Source organism: Montipora capricornis, chromosome 1 (assembly GCF_036669925.1).
Source record: "Montipora capricornis isolate CH-2021 chromosome 1, ASM3666992v2, whole genome shotgun sequence".
Classification (NCBI taxonomy): Eukaryota; Metazoa; Cnidaria; class Anthozoa; order Scleractinia; family Acroporidae; genus Montipora; species Montipora capricornis.
This window is the reverse complement of record NC_090883.1, coordinates 4,066,124-4,086,172: the sequence shown is the minus strand read 5'-3', so window position 1 is coordinate 4,086,172 and position 20,049 is coordinate 4,066,124. Positions and strand designations below refer to the sequence as shown.

The following is a 20,049-nucleotide window of genomic DNA, read 5'->3' as shown; positions in this document are numbered from 1 at the left end:
TGGGTACTACTATGGCAATACTCTAGAAAATTCAACTTTCTGGGAGCTTGTCTCGTTAGTCTAGTGGATATCGAAAACTACAATGTGAAGCCATCGATCCGAGTTCAACTCTTTGCCTCGCCTTTTGTGAATCTTCTCAGCTTGTTTTTAAAAATGTTTGTTTCGTTGAAGTAGATTTGAAGTCTAAAGTAGATTGTACGTCCTGTAAGTTGAATGAAAAGGGAAATGTCAGTTTGAGGGATAGAAATAAGTGATGACCTGGGGGAACATGCAAGATTTTGCGAGACAATAAAGAGGGGGGTAGGGGTTGGGGAGATATTAGAGGTGATTCCGCTCAACCAAGATGCAAGAAACAAGTACGATTTATATTATCGTTTAGAATTGCTTGGATTAAATCGTGAATTTGTTTGTCATCCAGACTTCGTTTGTGAAAAAAGAGTTATTTTCAAAACAAATATTACGCATAATGATTTTTAACAGGCGCCCAGGTATAATACGCAAGGAGACTCCGGGTAATGGGCTCCTGTTGTTAAAAGATTCTTTTGTCCAGGCATCGATCATATAGGAATAATTGTTTTGTTTTCGTAAGTGATATAAGGCTATGCGCACAAGTATCCAGCTGCCTTTAACTGTTGAAAAGATGTTGTGCTTTGAAAATTTTGCATACATGTCTCTACCAAAATTTAGAGAATAATTAAATTTCCTTTAAGGAGGCTCGAAAGGGTTTTTAGCTGCGCGCGCGAGTAACCTACACACGCCATAACTAAGAAACACGCGTCAGCTGAATGAATCAAATTTCTATCAAAAGTAGCGCTTGCAGCACACTGGAAGTGAAAATACGGCGTAAAATCGCGCGAACCGGAAATAAAACCTGCGGAAAAAAATCGTCCCTATCTCGAAATTTTGCGCGGTGACCTATCTTGATTTTTTCGATGTATCTTAAATTCTACTAGATAACTTTTTGTCATACTCTCTAATAAGTTAAAGAATTTAGAGAGATTTCCAACAAACAAATAAAAACGGTAGGTCACCGACTTATTTTTTCAGATAATTTTCAAAACCTGACGTTTAGAGGACCTTTTGTGGATCTGGCGTGTTGCCATGGTAACCGATATGACGTCTTAAGTGCCCTTAAAGTATTACCCAACAATAGAGTTGCAAAGATATTTATAGTTTTCCTACACTATGAAATATCCTTCTTTGGTATCTTTCATCGTTTCACAAACACTATAGCAACAGAAAAACCCTTTCAAGCCTCCTTAATTCTTCCTAACCTTTTTGGCAACCTCCTTTCAGCTTTGCCCGCATTCAGTATCTCCATAGTAGATCCACTGGGGCGGATCTACATACCCTTTTAATAAGTCTAATGTATGCCGTTTTCCGCTAATGACGTCTTTCGTTTACACCGAGCAAATCATCCTTTCTCGACTGACAGAACGATGTATGGAAAAACCGCTATTGTTGAAGGAGGCTTGAACCAGTTTCAACGCTTCCAAGTGACGCTGTTATTAGAAGGATCGAAATCACAACGTTCTATCATGTATTGGCATGCATTTATATTGTGGTACTAAATAAAACACGAATTATTGCTGAACAAGGTACAGTCATTATTGTGACGTAATGTGTCACCGTGGCAACGGGCAAGCCCTGTAAAAACACCTTTTATTTTGTCTTTAGTTGCTTATATCTCAAAACCAAACTCGGTGACCCCCATTTTTTATTTCTGAAAAGTAATCAGAGGGGCATGATGAAACTGTCTGCAAAGTCTTAAAAAATTCTGTCCAGTGGATTCAGAAACACCTTAATTTTGTGACTTTTTAAAGGTAGCTCTGAATCCTCTAGACTAAATTTATTTAAACTTTGCCGAAAATTTGATCGTGGCCTTCTAATCACTTTTCAGCAATAAAAAAGGTGGGTCACCAAGTTCGTTTTTGAGATATGGGTAACTAAATCCAAAATATAGGGTGTTTTTGCTGGGCTTTCCCGTTGCCAAGGTAACTTATTACATCGCAATAATGATCACATCTTGTTTGGAAATAATCGGTGTTTCATATGGTACCATAACATTGCTATTACGTGGTACAGTGTTGTAGCGTTATTCGATCTAAACAGAAAGTCTTCTAAGTGTTGAAACCCTTTCGAGCCTCCTTAAGAGAATGGTAATAAACTTAAAGTGACCCCTAAATTCCACTGTTATTTTTGCTAATTTACGTATATATTTGCTTTTTCTACTGCTTTCGTTTATGCTGTGCTCAGTTTTAAGTGAGCTTTGTAATGTGCAAAGTCTGTTTCTTTAGGATCTTTCTTATCCCGAATTTGCCTCAGCAAAATTGCATGACTTAGCTCATTCAATCATTCTTCAATTGTAGACGGCTTTTCTTAGTTTCAACCGGTTCCGCAAGGTCATGACCATTGAGTGCATCATTAATCATCCGGTCGAGGATGTGATATCCTACTTGAAGGTAGCCATCTTTGCTCTTTACTACAGCCCAAGGATACAACCTTTGAACGTCCTGAGCAATGACTCCACACCTCTTTCCAGTCAAGCCAAACTTCTTTCCTGCTTGTTTATTCCATTCCCAGCAGACTCCAGAGAGACCAATTGCGTTGTACGGAGAGTAAGGGATGGTCGTGAATTTGGTTTTTAGCTGTTCATCGCTTAAGAGATATCTGAGAATGTGGCTGCCGGCAACCAAACAAACCATCTTCAAATTGTTGTAATTGAAATAACTATCACTTTCTTCTTGCTTTCGTCTCTCTTCTTGTTCTTTTCTTTTTTTCTCCTCTTCTTCCTCTTCCCGTCTCTTTGCGTCCTTTAATGCCTTCATTAAGTTCTCCTCAGCGTCCCGAATTTCTGAATCAAGAATACATTTCTCTTTGAATTCTTCCATTGTTTTCATCATGAATTTCACAATTTCATCTGAACTTAGGATGAGCATTGGTTTGACGTGCTTTTCGTAACTGGTTCGGCAGATATCTCTTTCCCAGGCTGAATATGCATCTCCAAAGCTCCCCCACTCATTTCTGTTCATTTGCTTCAGGAGTATTTCAGCCAGATCTTTTAATGTTTCGCCATCCACAAGATTTCCTTGAAGAGATCTCTTTTCGGGTGAATCCTTGAATATGGCCGATATTTTCTCAAACGCGATCCAGTTGGTGGTGTTGTGCAACGCTCCGACGTCTGTTAACACTGTAGGGTCGAGAACAGATTTAATGTGGCTGACTGTAATTTTGTGTGGAGGAAAGCATTTTCGGATGATTTTTACTTTGTCTGACTGGGACTTGAGCAGTTCTTCACGAATGTAATTTCCGTCTTCATCAAGGGGTTGTAAATTAGTTCGGACGACAATGTGAAGTTCTGGCCGGAAATTTTGAAGGTCTTCTTTCTTTGGGAAGACGAGATAACTCAAGCGAGATATATGATAAAGAAAGTCTATATCAGTGTTCCCAACATAGTCTCTGGTAAATAAAATAAGTCTGGCCGATATCATGGCAGTGAACATGCTGAGGTGAGCTGTTACTTTATCATCACCAAGATTGGTTCCCTCCACGTCAACCAACAAAATGCTTCCACCTTCAGGTTTCGGTATTATATGCGACCATACATTACGAGTGACGGCCTTGACTAAGTCTCCTGTTTCAAAAATTTCTTGAACCGAGTCACTATCAGCGTTCCTTTCATCCAGGATATGGCTCATTAAATTGAGCATCGTGGATTTTCCAACCCTCGCATTTCCCACAGCAGAGATGACTTGAATTGGACTCTTCAGCTCGGCAATTTCCTTCAGAGCATTTGGATTTAGCTTGTAAAATGTTTTATTGTTATCCACCTCGAGCAAAACCTGTGCTCGATGATCCTTTGCAACAGAATACTTGAAGCCAGAGGTAGCAAAGAGGATTGCTCCAGCCACTAAAACTAAGTGATTCATGTTTGTAACCAGAGCTTTCAGATGTCTGGTGGGAGGTTTATGAATTGCTTCCCTGTGCTTTAATGTACCTGTGGTTTTGTAAGATTTGCTGAGACTTCCGTTTTTCAAGAACAATATCAATCGGGGAAAGCCCTTTTGAATATTGATACATCGAGGCTGGATATTTGCATCATTCAAATTATCCTGAACTCATCTTTTTAATTATAACACCATCGAGTGATCACTGTTTGGGCTCTAGATCTATTTTTCCGGTTTTTTTAACTGTTCGCCCATGGTGCTCAATTCTACAAAAGCAGGCGCGGGAAAAGGGTAATTAATTTACAGTCATTTACGATTTGCAAGTAAAATGCACTTTCAACTTCTAGGTAGACGTCATCAGGTTTTTATTTAACAAACCAGGGAAAGCCCCTGAGGTTTAATTTTCTATTTGCAATAAACATCTCAGTTAGTTTGATGTGTAAATCAAATCCATCATAGAGTCAGTATCATTGTTTTGCAATTGCTCAAGCTTTTTATTAATGATCATTGATCATCCGGCTCGCCAGTCGAGCTTCACCTGGTGGGAGGGTTCGATTTTTGCTTTAAGCAAACCATCTATCAGTAGACATTTTGAAGCAAGAACAAGTACTTTATAATTGCTTTATATTGTAGCAGTAAACATTAGATCATCCCATTTAGTTTAAAAATACGCCTCATTATTCACCTGTGAATGAGTCTGTAATTCTATTATGTGACAAAAGTGTTTTATAGCGAGTTAACAATGTGTGTAGCCGGGACCTTAATTAAGATGCTCAATACAGCGGATTCAAAGCCGCGTGAAACGGCTCAGCAAAGTTTAATGCATTTGTCCTTTATAAAAAGGAAATTAAAATGCACTGGAACATAAGTTTAGAAAGATGACAGATACTAAATAATATTCGTTGGTATGTGCTTTGAAAAAAGGGCTACATAGAATTGTGTTCATATTCGCAATCTACACAGTTGTGCGTATGCGAATTACTTAGCAGCTCGTGCAGGGCGTCATAGCGAACGCGCAAGTAGCTATTTTCGGCTTTAGTGACAGCCCAAGGGTAGATCTTCTCTACTTCTTGTGCAATAACTCCACACCCCTCACCGTTCAGTCCAAAGTTGACTTTGGCTTCTATGTTCCATTTCCAGCACACACCATTTAGTCCAATAGAATTATACGGGGAGAGGGGATTGGCGGTTACGTTATGTTTCAAATGGATGTCACTAAGGCGTGGCATAACAATTCGACCAAGTACAACTCCCAATCCAAGTTTTAGTATATCCTTCCAACCAGCACTGTTTTGCTTATTCTTTTCTTGATCTTTTAACCACAACGTCTGCATTAACTCCTCTTTTTCTTTCTTTAGTTTCCTTTCCGATTTGTCTCTTTCATTTTCTGCCTTTTTCGCCTTTTCCTCCAATTCTTCTTTTGCTTTCATCTTTTTAACAAATTTCAGTAGCTCTTTTTCCACATCAACGATCTCCCTTTCCAAGACGCAATCGGTGGTAAAATTCCGCAAGGCCTCCCTCATGTTGCTTTTTATTTCTTCCGATTTGGATGCAGCAAATAGAGGCTTTATCAACTTCTCATGACTTCTCTTGCAGATGTCCTTTTCAATTGCATCATCAGGGCTTTCAATAACTTTTACAGTAGTGACTGGGGTAATCAATGTAAGCGGCGGTCACTCTAATCTTTTACAAGGGTTTGAGTGAAAATCAAGGCAGAGTAGCTTCTGACAAACAGACGGCGGTATACCGCCGGTGATCGGCTTCTAATGAAACCTCTGGCATCATAAACATTCCCGAATTCGTGCCACGAGTTTGCATTCATGGCTCGCACAATTCTTACTGCTAATTCGGCTAATGCATTGCCGTCTATGGGACTTCCCTCGAAGGTCCTTTTCATTTTTACCTCTCGAAATTTTCTGACCAACTTTTTCATCTCATTCCAATAATCGCTGTTGCGTAGTTCTTCAAAGTTACCAAACAGCTTGCGATCAACAAAGGAGATTGGAGTTACCTCTATTTGATGAGGTGGAAAGTACTTTGAAACAGTTTCCCTTTCTTTCTGCATGCTTTCTTTGAATTGAGGATTTGCTACAGACCAACGAACGTGGTCCTCAACTGACGTGTCCTTGGGTGCTTGTAGAGGGTTTCTTACTACTACTCGAAGCTTTGGAAAGTGGTCAAGTGTAATGTTAGGGAAAACCACGCTACTCAACCGCGATAAATGATATAAAAAATGCAGATTATTATTTTGAAATGTTTCGTGCACAAAAATGTTCAGAGAAGACGAAATTAAGGCGGTGAACATACTCAGGTGCGTTGTTAACGTATCATCACCCAAATTTGTGCCTGCAACATCGAGCAGAATAACACTTCCTCCTGATTCGGCAGTGCCTTGACTAGAACGAAGTATGTAAGCCCAAACGTCATGCGTCACTGATTCCATTGTGTCTCCTGTTTTGAAGATTTCTTCAACTTCTTTTTTGCTTTCTCCACTCCAAATGTGGCTGACCATGTTTAGTGTGGTAGACTTTCCAATCCTCGCATCTCCAAGCACAGCAATAACTCTTATTGGTTGCTGCAATGTCGAAATTTCATCCACAATGTCATCATTCAATATATAGACTTTACCTGTGATGTTGTACTCTAGGAAAATTTGCGCGATTTTCGCCTCAATACAAGACGCCGATATAATTAGGAGTGAACATATCGCTTAACGTCTCAAAACAGGGAAATTCATATTATTTTGCTTGAATAAATGGATTCAGGCAACAGTAGTGGTGATGACAAGGCATCGAATGGGAATTTATGCATTGGCAAGACCTCTGTTTACGTGTCTGCATACAATCAGAAGGGATTCCCCCAACTTAGATCAAGAAATTCAATAAGAAAGCATTGTGTAGATTTGTTTTTTTTTTTCAAAATTGAAATTGAAAGTAAATTTAGGGCGGAAATATCATTTCACATAAGAGAGTTTAAAAAAGCAAGACAGGCTATAAAAAGTTCTAATGATGATCTTATTTTCTTGGGAGAGGAGAGATAAGTAGAATCGACAACATGCAGCTTCAGTTCGCATTAAGTGCTGCTCCGAAAACGGGGAAATCCCCGTATTCAGTTTCATGCCATTTTCAAATAAATGCTGAAAAGCACTTTCGAAATTGAAAATTTAGCATTAGTTTAGCGACAAGTTCGTGTTCGGGACCGGAAACAAGGCAGGCATCAAAATCGTTAAAAAGATGATCTTTTTTGGTACTACTACTTTTGCCTTTCATTCACATATTCTAGTAAGACAACGATCAACATTGAAAACGAGGCAAGTTAAACAGGGACAATCAAAAAACAACGTTAGCCAGATGAACCACTGAGCTCCGCAAACAGATAAGAGACTGACATGAGAAAAACGAGCGAAAAGAAACCACTCTAAGGAAAGAAGACGATGATTGGTTCTATTCAGAGCAAATGGGTTTATCAACTTGGTTGATGTGGTAAAGAAGGGCTAACGCTCGAAACGTCAGCCGCTTTTAAATTTTTTTACGGTGGTCAAGTTACCATATCAACTTACTTGATAAACCCTTTCCTTTCGTAAAGTGATATGTGAAAACGAATTCCTTTTTTAAGTCGTGAATGCGCGTTTGCTGGGGAAAAATGAAGGAATTTCAGGAGTTTTTTGTATAAACTCCCTGAGTAATGTCGCCATTTATACGATGATTTTTGCACATTGGAAGAATGATGCCAAGTTGCTTTGCGGAAGCGGAATTTCATCGGGTTCTTCTTTTAGTTTAATATTGTTGTTGCGCCCTTTGTTGCATACACTATATACAAACACGTCGCATTTAAAGCTCTTGCTCAAAAATTTAGTTTCTCAACTTGTAATTACGGTGATCAGATCACAGCCATTTTATACCGACAGGAATATTTTTCACGGTTGCTTGCTTGAAAACTATGGGTCAAATTGAACTGAATTTGAAAATAACTAAGACCTGGAGAATTTAAATTACTTTAAAGACAAGTTAATAACGTTGGACGGAACGCTAACATAAGCTGCGGAAAGATTATAGATCGCACCTTGAGGCCGAAAAAAAAAAACCTGGAAACGAACTGAAAATCACTCACTACAGGTAAAAACTATTTCAGTCCCCTATCAGAAATAAGAATAAGGATTGACCATTATTGTTTGCGTGACTAACGGTGGACTTGTTTTGACTCAGCAAGTAGAATAACAAATATGTACCGACAAAATAATTCGTGTATCGCATTTTTAGTGGCTATAACCAAAGGATTAACAGACTGAGTTTCTCGTTACTCGAAAGACCCTATCTTTCTAGCCCATTAGATTAAAAAAGAAGGGCTAAAGCAAAAGTGCTGGCGAGGACTTTAGGAGACTTGCTCAACGACCAGTATCCCATGATGAACTCTGTTATTCATGGAATACTTTTGATCGGCGCACGGAATTCAATAGCCTGTTCCAGACTCCCAGATGGTAGGGAAAGAGAAAAAAATGCGTGCGAAAAATAAGTGTTGTTTTCGTTTTCCCGACTATCGGGGGGGGGGGGGGGGGGGGAAGGGGGACTGGAAAAGGCTAGGAATTCAAGAGAGGTGGATTATTTGTGAAACTTGCTTCTCCACCCGGGCTATGGAGATTTTTTGAACTCTAAATCGCTAATATGCTATCGTTTATTATCGGGCCGTTTCGTGAAGGAGGCCAAGAGGCCCAAACCTTCATCGCATAGTGATCACTCTCTGTTTTTCAGCCTTTCTGTCTTCAGTTTTAGGAAATTCTTGAGGGTGTCAATAAAACAGTGTGTATCGCCTAAAAAAACACATAACGACAAAAGATGCAACCAACTTAACGTTAGTGTAACGTGAAGTGCTATATTTTTATCCCATATGAACCATGTGAGTGTTAGCCCTACTGATGGAACTGGGCCCACACAAGGACAGAGAAAAACTCTGACCAGGGTGGGAATTGAACCCACTCAACTTAACGTTATCCCATTTAGTGTCTTCATTATAACCTTCCGTTCGATTAGCCAATTTTTTTTTCGGAATTTTCGATTCGATTTCCCATAAATTGGGCGCCCCTTCCTGCATTTAAATTGTTAGTTTGGGTGGTCTGTAATGTTACTTTGAGCAGGGTTTGGAACGTTACCGACCATATCAAGCCCCCCATATCAGGCCCCCCATATCAAGCCCCCTACCATATCAAGCCCCCCATATCAGGCCCCCCATATCAAGCCCCCTACCATAACAAGCCCCCCATATCAGGCCCCCCATATCAAACCCCCTACCATATCAAGCCCCCCACGAAACAACAACTCAGGCCCCAATCTACCATATCAAGCCCCTGATATTCTATCATCAATACGACTTCATAACGCACCATATCAGGCCCCGACCAACCATATCAAGCCCCTGATATTCTATCGTCAATACGACTTCATAACACACCATATCAGGCCCCGACCAACCATATCAAGCCCCTGATATCCTATCGTCAATATGACTTCATGACACACCATATCAGGCCCCGACAAACCATATCAAGCGCCTGATATTATATGGCCAATACGACTTCATGACACACCATATCAGGCCCCGACCAACCATATCAAGCCCCTGAAATTCTATCGTCAATACGACTTCATGACACACCATATCAGGCCCCGACCAACCATATCAAGCCCCTGATATTCTATCGTCAATACAACTTCATGACACACCATATCAGGCCCCGACCAACCATATCAAGCCCCTGATATTATATGGCCAATACGACTTCATGACATACCATATCAGGCCCCGACCAACCATATCAAGCCCCTGATATTCTATCGTCAATACGACTTCATGACACACCATATCAGGCCCCGACCAACCATATCAAGCCCCTGATATTCTATCGTCAATACGACTTCATGACACACCTTATTGGGCCCGGACCAACCATATTAAGCCTCTGATATTCTATCGTCAATATGACTTCATGACACACCATATCAGGCCCCGACCAACCATATCAAGCCCCTGATATTCTATCGTCAATATGACTTCATGACATACCATATCAGGCCCCGACCAACCATATCAAGCCCCTGATATTCTATCGTCATTACGACTTCATGACATACCATATTAGGCCCCGACCTACCATATGAAGCCCCTGATATTGTATCGTCAATACGACTTCATGACACACCTTATTGGGCCCGGACCAACCATATTAAGCCTCTGATATTCTATCGTCAATATGACTTCATGACACACCATATCAGGCCCCGACCAACCATATCAAGCCCCTGATATTATATGGCCAATACGACTTCATGACATACCATATCAGACCCGACCTACCATATGAAGCCCCTGATATTGTATCGTCAGTACGACTTCATGACACACCTTATTGGGCCCGGACTAACCATATTAAGCCTCTGATATTCTATCGTCAATATGACTTCATGACACACCATATCAGGCCCCGACCAACCATATCAAGCCCCTGATATTCTATCGTCAATATGACTTCATGACACACCATATCAGGCCCCGACCAACCATATCAAGCCCCTGATATTCTATCGTCAATATGACTTCATGACATACCATATCAGGCCCCGACCAACCATATCAAGCCCCTGATATTCTATCGTCAATATGACTTCATGACATACCATATCAGGCCCCGACCTACCATATCAAGCCCCTGATATTCTATCGTCAATACGACTTCACGACACACCTTATTGGGCCCGGACCAACCATATTAAGCCTCTGATATTCTATCGTCAATATGACTTCATGACACACCATATCAGGCCCCGACCAACCATATCAAGCCCCTGATATTCTATCGCCAATACGACTTCATGACATACCATATCAGGCCCCGACCTACCATATGAAGCCCCTGATATTGTATCGTCAGTACGACTTCATGACACACCTTATTGGGCCCGGACTAACCATATTAAGCCTCTGATATTCTATCGTCAATATGACTTCATGACACACCATATCAGGCCCCGACCAACCATATCAAGCCCCTGATATTCTATCGTCAGTACGACTTCATGACATACCATATCAGACCCGACCTACCATATGAAGCCCCTGATATTGTATCGTCAGTACGACTTCATGACACACCTTATTGGGCCCGGACTAACCATATTAAGCCTCTGATATTCTATCGTCAATATGACTTCATGACACACCATATCAGGCCCCGACCAACCATATCAAGCCCCTGATATTCTATCGTCAATATGACTTCATGACACACCATATCAGGCCCCGACCAACCATATCAAGCCCCTGATATTCTATCGTCAATATGACTTCATGACACACCATATCAGGCCCCGACCAACCATATCAAGCCCCTGATATTCTATCGTCAATACGACTTCATGACAAGCCATATCAGGCCCCAACCTACCAGATCAAGCCCCTGATATTCTATCGTCAATACGACTTCATGACACACCTTATTGGGCCCGGACCAACCATATTAAGCCTCTGATATTCTATCGTCAATATGACTTCATGACACACCATATCAGGCCCCGACCAACCATATCAAGCCCCTGATATTCTATCGTCAATATGACTTCATGACACACCATATCAGGCCCCGACCAACCATATCAAGCCCCTGATATTCTATCGTCAATATGACTTCATGACACACCATATCAGGCCCCGACCAACCATATCAAGCCCCTGATATTCTATCGTCAATACGACTTCATGACATACCATATCAGGCCCCGACCTACCATATCAAGCCCCTGATATTCTATCGTCAATACGACTTCATGACACACCTTATTGGGCCCGGACCAACCATATTAAGCCTCTGATATTCTATCGTCAATATGACTTCATGACACACCATATCAGGCCCCGACCAACCATATCAAGCCCCTGATATTATATGGCCAATACGACTTCATGACATACCATATCAGGCCCCGACCTACCATATCAAGCCCCTGATATTGTATCGTCAATATGACTTCATGACACACCATATCAGATCCTGACGTACAATATCAAGCCCCTGTAATTAGATCGTCAACTTAAAGCTCTGACACATCATATCAAATCCCTGTTATGAGATCCTCATTTATAAAGCCATGACAGACCATATTAGGCCCCGACCTACGAACCCCCAGTTTGGATGAGATTGTCAACAACAAGCCATGACCCACCATATAAGGCACTTTAGCTAATTTACAATATAATATCTCAAAAATCCGGGTTGGCTGAGTTCTTCAGCGAAAGTTTATTTATTTATTTTCTTTGTATTCTGTCCATTCATAGCGACATGGTTTCCTTACTTTAAGTGCCCGGCGGCTTGGAGCACTTGACAGAGGTGTAAATAGTTACAACCGGCTGAGGGAATGAATCGAAAGCCCAATTTTTCTGCGCAAGAAAATGTGGTAAGAACTGAACAAAGAACTGAATGCAGTTACGTGAAATCCGTAGCGTGACTTAATGACAGCCTCAGAGAGTCGATTTTGCAAACTTAAATTTCGTTTACCAATTCTTTTGTGCCTCGGTTGCACACCGCCACAAGACAAATGGACCGCCACCTTGTTTCTCTGATTGTGCAACACGTCATTTAAAGCAGTTTTTAGCAAGTTAACTAGCTACGCTCCTAGACTGTACCACGATACTTAAAACTAACCGGCGTTTGCGCTACCCGTGGTTAATTTCGAACTATTGATAGGGGCTTTTATCAATGACATTTGTTAAGACTTGATAATTCGAGCAATCGGGGCCGCATCTACGAGATTTCAGGTCCACTGAAATCTACCATGTGAAATTGTAAATCGTGGCTTGCAGCAGGTTTTATCACCTACTTTAGTTCTCTACAAAACTGGGTTTCCCTACACGGCAACAACAACAAATAACATAATTTCCTTCAACACCTTTTTTACCAAAAAGCCAATTGCAGATGTTGTCGTGTGTAAAAGTCAAACTTGCTCAAAGTTATCAACATGTAAACTTTTTGGTTTCAAATCTAAAAAAAAAATGTTTGCGGCAAATCCGCCTCCTCCGAGATTTTCAAGGTTTCTAGTGTCACAATTTGACCTTACGAGTTATCTAAGCTAATCGAAAGGGTAACCGCTTTGTATGCGATTGATATTTTCTATAGGCGATAAATTTGCAGGAGCATGTCATTATCCCATCAATGCAGAAACATGGGAAGAGAATGTTCTCGCAATTTCAAAACCAACTCTAAACGAACGACTTTGTTAAGGTAAATTGGAATGACGTTACATTTAGAGGTAGTGTAAAGAATAGCGCGCTTGGCCAAGAAGAACATAAAAAAAAGCCATACGCTTGCGAGGCACTTCAATGTAGACACGTAATGCTTTGTTTCATATTTCATGATTTCATGCTCGTAAAGCAAAATTGTATGGTTTAGAAATACCAGTACAGAATCGACAAATTGTTCACTGGAATCGATACCGAAGTCTCAATCCAATGATAAGTTGAGTTTTTATCCCTTGTTGTTGTTTTGGTTGACGAAAATTCGAAGACAAATTCTCTGTGAAAATTACATGAATCGTCAACATGTCAATGCCAATCGTGGAGAACAAAGAAACAGTTACTGTTTTCATTCAGTAATCAAAACGATAGTAATGTTGCAAATAAATTGTAAAAGAAAGCATTTGACATCTCTTCTCGTTTTTCCTTATCGGTCGTTGTAAAACATCGAAGGCGGGACAAAAAAGTCTTCCATATGTGTGAAACTGTAAGACCACTCATTTTGTACTTTAATCCTATATCTCTAAAACGTCCCGGGTAGAACTCTGTTGAAACATCTCCCCCTCCCTCCGTTCAAACATCAGTGACCACATATCATTTCCACACGGCGGAAAGTTCTTACACAACTCATGCCGGTCTCTTTCTTTATTTTCCCACGGTCTCGCTCGCATCAATGACACGTCACACATCGGGGCACTCCAAATGGTCACGTGAGCAAGTCGAAAATTTTGTTCGGGGTGCAAGCAGTTTAGTGATTTAGCAAGAAATGTAACTTATGCTTTTATCAGGGGCACCCAACGAGAATATAGTTCAAAACCACTTAATCATGAATGTTAAACGTATTTTAGTATGTAAAAGGTAGATATCGGCATATTTTTTATCCCTTCAAAATTTTTCATCTGTTCGGATTTCCTAGCTGAAAGTCTAGTGATTCGAAAATTATAGGGATCAAAACTTACCTTGTCGAAAATTTCAGCCAGAAAAGAGATCCCGAAAATTATAGGTGTACATTTTAGGGTAAAAATCCGTTTTCTATGTTGGAAAATCCTAGGACAGGCGGGCAAGCAAGAAATTTTACAACAACGGTTCCGAAAATTGTAGATCTCAAATCGTCTTCCGAACAGATATTTTCCGAAATTCACGTTGGGTGCCCCTGTTTTATGATAAATTTAGTATTATCTGCAAGAAGCACCTTTGCAGTCTCAACAAACGCAGCCAATTAGGATCACAGATAGTGTTCAGAAACTTTACATAATCTAACGCAGTCATAAACACCATAGCATAGCAACCGTATATTTACATAACACGGCCAGCATTTAAATTTACTGGTCAGTCGTTGTAAATTTCCTGAAGAATGTGGTCATTCGCCCATACGAAACAGAGCTGTGGCAACAAGACGATTACTCAATCATGAAGTTCTGAACTGAAGTTGAGCGCCTTTTGAAAATCCGTCCACGACAACAGTAAACAGACTACAAGTACGCAAAATAAAATCTTGTGTCCCAGTGAGTTGCTAATAAAGATTATGACCTCTGTCTGTATAAGCGTCCCACATGCCAATTGTGACTCAGAAATAACGCATGATGGATGACGAATTGCTTGCAGCGTTTGCCTTGTGGTCACCAAAATCGGAATAATACAGAATTGCGTAATTACCTCCTGTCGTTCTCTAAATCGGTATTACTATTAAATGTGCAGTCGTCTGTACTTTAAGTCTCATCGGTAACAATTCGAAAGGTTAAAAAGCTACATTTGTTTTGTGTATTGTTTCCACAGAATGCAATTTCCTGTAGCGAAATTTAATAATATGCATCTTGTCACATTTAGCATCTTCAGACGTGACAACCGTTAACTACGGAGCAGAGGTCACGCCGAGCGAAGTTGCGAGGCGATATCTGATATGATGATAAAAAATAAAACACAGCCGCTTTGGGATTAAGAATTTATTTTCATTTTGTTGATCATCGAACTGTTCGTGACTTTTACTGACCGTACGGAGGCCAAAAAGTGTTAAATATGACTGAGAAATCCTGCTGTTTGCTGGGGCCTGATATGGTTGGTCGGGGCTTGATATGGTTGGTCGGGGCTTGATATGGTTGGTCGGGGCTTGATATGGTTGGTCGGGGCTTGATACGGGGGGTGTAATATGGTTGGTAACGTTCCAGCCTTATATGGTTACTTTAGCATCCTTAGTTTCGTTTTCGCTTTCGCTTCCTTCTTCCACTAATTCTCTGAACTTCAAACATTATCGTTTTCTTCCCAAAACATCACCAATTGTTGCTTCAGAACCTTCGTTCTCCTATTTATTATCGAAAAAAACGAAGAAAACTTTGTCAGGTTTGCGCAGAAGCTTACTAACATCAAAAGCTTGGTTGAATCATTTGAAGACTTAATCATTGTTTTGTGAGGTAAGTTCACAGAAGGATAGCCGACTCACATCTTCCCGGCCGCTGGCAGCGAGTGGCCGATTTGAGTCGGCTGTATTCGAAGGCTATAGTGAAACTAGACTGTGTAAAGTATCTGTTGAACCTATTTTACAGCCAAGATGACCGCACCGGCGGCCATTGCAAATTTTCTTTCCTCTTTATGATAAGTTGAGAGAGCTTTTATTCCCTACATTTGTCCTGTGCCAAGAAATCGCTGTAGACTAAACAACTCCATGGCTCTTGCCTTTGCGGAAATGCAAATTCAACCAAAAACCGTGATAAAAGGAAAACAATTTCTGTTAAGATGCATATGAGTCAAAAAAGTATCGACGACAAACATTGTCACCTAGGCTTGGACTAAATGAGGCGAGCATAACTGAAGAGGGAAAATTGATTATCTTGTTTCTGTTGCATTTAATACCAGACAAGATGGAAGGATCTTTACACTCCGTCGATCCGTTGGCATACTACGTAAATGTTTTGACTGATTTTGACCCAGAGGTCGTGAACGCTTACAAGAAACAAGATAAGCATAAAATCAAACAGCTTGTTTCCTCAGGAAAAATGGACATGGATTTATTCATTTGTGTTAACAAGAGATGGCATGGTTTTATCCTTTGTGTGCCCGCAGATGGACAAGACGAAAACCTGTTGGTTGACTTTTCCGATGTCGTGAAATCTCCTTTCGACATCCCTTCTCAAACCATGTGTTGGCAATACGAGTTAGTCATAGAGAACGAGCAGCTACGCTGGTACAAAATACGCAAGGAGTGCCAGCTCTTCAGGGACGTCGAAGGAAGAATCCAACGCGGTTTCTACATGGGTAGATTTAAGGGTATAAGCTTGTATGCTCTGCAGTTTGTAGCAATGCGGGCAGCTCCTCACCGGTACAGTGTTTTGCTGGAAGACTGTGTGGAGTTTGCCAAAGAGTTCTGTGTTCAAGCCCTCGCCTACTGTTCAAACTGGCGCGATTTGGAGGAAAGGGTCCACTCCAATATCGCTAAGGCGACTGCAAGCGGCTTCAGCGTAGAAAAGCTTTCAAGAAATGTTCGCAGTTCCGGCTGGCTTGGTAACACATTTTTTGGAGGTATGGATGTAAGCAGTTTCTTGTCCACTCGCTTTAGCGTCGCCACAATCGCTTGTCTCGCTGTTTTCATCCTAGTTTATCCGATCATTGTTGCTTTTATTGTTGTAAAAGTGATGTATCACTAGTTGGAGCCAGGTCAACTACTCACTCAGAAAAAAATGCCAGACAAACTTTGCTAGACACCCAGGATATCTTAAAAGAACTGTTAACAGTAACAAAGTGCTTTTCACTGTGTTAATGATCGATTCGGCCTTATTCATCTTTAATCATCATAACCATTACAATTTTCTCAAATTTGATTGGTGCGTTAACTGCTTCATTTTTGACCCTTCATTTTGTATGATTAATTGGTAACAGGATTTCGTGTCGTCGAATTCGGTCTTTAATCATACTCATGATTAAACAAATCGGACTCACCGCTACGGACTTCCGCTAAGCGGTCGTCCGATTTTGTTAATCACTCGTATGATTGCATACCAAATTGGACTCCCTTCATTGCTATTACCATTATAAATAGATCCTCTTTTGAACGGGCAGACAAAATATATTTCAAAGGGAAAGACTAAGACTCGTTTGGAGACTAGGGGTACTTATACCATTTACACGGGAAAACCGGAAATTCCAGTTGGAAGATCAAATGGTTCACGCCATTCCGTTTGGGAAGCTTCAGAAAATTTGGGCTTTGATTTCTGGTGATGCTATTTTTCTGCTCTTTTAAGTCCCTCTAGTTGACGTGGATAGACGTTTTTGCGATTCCCTCTCCCGCAACGTCGCATTTAAGTGTTTAATGTTTATGCCTGAAAATTTCAACCGGATGATTTTTGTAAATGGTAAGCACCCTAGGTAAACTTGAAAAAGAAGAAATTCTGTTGTAGGAACGTAGATTAAGAGAATTTCATCTAATGCTACAGATGTGTATTGCGCGAGCCACACTGAAACTGTCTTTATTTCCAGGTTACTTTGTACTCGCTTTATCGCTAGCCGTTTGCATTAAGGTTATTTACCAAGTACCGCGCTAGCAGAGATTTAAACTATCTCGCCTTGTTGTTTCCATTTCGAACTGCTTGGGTATATTAAATGTAAATATGGATTGTTTGCTTATTGATAAACGTCCAGTTAAAAGTTCAAACAACTAAGCACGACGCATAGAAACTGTATTTCACTCGTGAATTCACTGCAGACGTAGCTCCACGCTTCATAGAAAAGCGCTCGAAATGAACAAATTTGAGGTTTTATGAAGGACGTCAGCATTTGAAGATAATTTTTCATTTTCTCCCCTAAATGAAGCGCAGCTCATGACGTTTTCATTCTTGAGGGACTGCTATACCTTTCTCATATTAAAAACCTTGGAATAGTCGTGAAGTGATTACAATAATGAGAATTTATGTTTTGTGATGACGTTCTCGTTGCCGTTCCCGTCGTCGTTGCTAAAGCTCTCTAAGGGCCGATGTACACGGTACAATTTTGTCGCATGCGACAAGTTCACGACAGGCCTACGACATGACTTACGATTGTCGCAGCGTTTTAAAACATGCATGTTTTAAAATGCTACGACATTTTTTCTGACGTACACAACAATCGTAAATCATGTCGACGACAGGGACGGCAACGAGAACGTCATCTCAAAATATAAAGTCACGTTATTGTAATCACTTCGTCACTATTTCAACCTTTTTAATATGACAAGGGTGTGGTAGTTCCTCAAAAATGGCCGTTTTTATACTAGAGACGCATAATTCGTCTGGGACGAACTTGGGCAAACATTTTTTCTGCGTCTGTTAAATTCGTCTAGTATAAAGACGGCCACAAGACGCATTATGCATCTGGACGAAGAATCTATTTTAGTGCGTCTTCGAAGACGCACTAAACTGGAAAGTTCGACCAGACGCATTATGCGTCTAGTGCCCGTCTTTATACTAGACGAATTTAACAGACGCAGAAAAAATGTTTGCCCAAGTTCGTCCAAGACGAATTATGCGTCTCATATAGTTCGTCCCGTCTTTACACCAGACGGATAACATAAGAGACGCATGATTCGTCTGGACGGATTATGCGTCTCTAGTATAAAAACGGCCAATGTCACTGGTCGGAACGGCGCTTAATTTACAGGAGAAAATGAAAATTTATTCTCAAGTGGTGACGTTCTTCATAAAACCTCAAATTTGGATATTTCACGTTGTCGTGTTGCAGACGACGGCAAAGAAATGGACAAAAGTGAAAAACACACGTGCTGGGCGTGCAAAGCTATTGTTTTTGCCCACTAAATATGCCCATTTGGGACGTTGTCGTCGCCGTACGTGTTGCCGCTGTTTAAGCTCCGTAATGGCGTAAACTCCAAGTGATACGCTTCTTCTCATTCTGATACTGGCGGTATATCTACAAGGTAAAATCCGGTATTTTAATATGTGATTTGCATTTTCTATCTTTGAAAAAGCAATTTATCAACTCCTGACCTCTAGTCTGAAAAGGAACTTTCTTTGTAGGATGGATTTGGATAACCTTACAGTCTGATTGCCTTATTGATGCCATTAAACGCAAACCTTTCAAAACCAGAGTCGTCCGGCTTTTTGGTCAGCGAGAGAGCGCCCAGAGAGACTCTGGGATAATGGGCTTGAGCTATATTTTTGATTGTCGCTTGCAATAATGGCAGTCCGACAGAAAGTCGGTAAGTAATTTGGAAACCCCAGAATGTGGAGGGAGATTCAAAATCTAAAACTAGTTTCAGTGCTGTTTGTTCATTCTACCTCGTATATGTATAAATAAAAAAACAATAAAACCGAACACTAAAAACTGATTACTGCTGCTGTTGCAAAAGTACCGTGGGAAAACATTACATCAGTCTCGTTGTGGGGAAATCCGTAGAAGAGGGTCTTGTCGAAGCCATTCAGAATTACGGAAACATAAAATTGTAGCAGAAGAGGACATTGGTGTCCTTTCCACAAAAAATTGTCGATCTTGCCTGGGTTTCTCGAAGCATGGTTAGCGCTAACCAGCGTCAAATACCTTGGAAACCTATTGGTTTTGATACCTCTTCACCAACGGTTAGCGCTTACTAGACTTCGAGCAACCGGCCCCTTGTTGCTAGCACGATGGTATTCTGCACGATTGAATGCACGCTAAAACACTAAAAATACACTAACTGAAAGCGTCAGAAGTTTCATCTTCACTCGCTCTTACAGCAAGCCAATGATCATTTCTCTAGTTTCTTATGTGGTGTGTAGGGCTAAAATTTTTGTTTCTCGAACACTTTCAAGCCGCCATTTCTACTCTTTATTGTTTTCTCTTTTCTGTTTCCGTTTAAACTCAAGCATGC

At 40.7% G+C, this 20,049-nt stretch overlaps 2 protein-coding genes across 2 annotated transcripts; one reads left to right on the top strand and one right to left on the bottom strand.

Annotated features, from left to right (window-relative positions):
* Positions 1-1,975: 1,975 nt before the first annotated feature.
* Positions 1,976-4,142, bottom strand: LOC138050909 (guanylate-binding protein 1-like). Its single transcript, XM_068897162.1, has one exon. It carries the CDS (start codon positions 3,927-3,929, stop codon positions 2,349-2,351), a length of 1,581 nt encoding a protein of 526 aa, XP_068753263.1. The 5' UTR covers positions 3,930-4,142; the 3' UTR covers positions 1,976-2,348.
* An 11,255-nt stretch (positions 4,143-15,397) lies between these two features.
* Positions 15,398-17,035, top strand: LOC138042160 (uncharacterized). The gene is made up of 2 exons (XM_068887996.1): positions 15,398-15,631; positions 16,074-17,035. Exon 2 carries the CDS (start codon positions 16,079-16,081, stop codon positions 16,859-16,861), a length of 783 nt encoding a protein of 260 aa, XP_068744097.1. The 5' UTR covers positions 15,398-15,631; positions 16,074-16,078; the 3' UTR covers positions 16,862-17,035.
* The last annotated feature ends 3,014 nt before the right edge of the window (positions 17,036-20,049 follow it).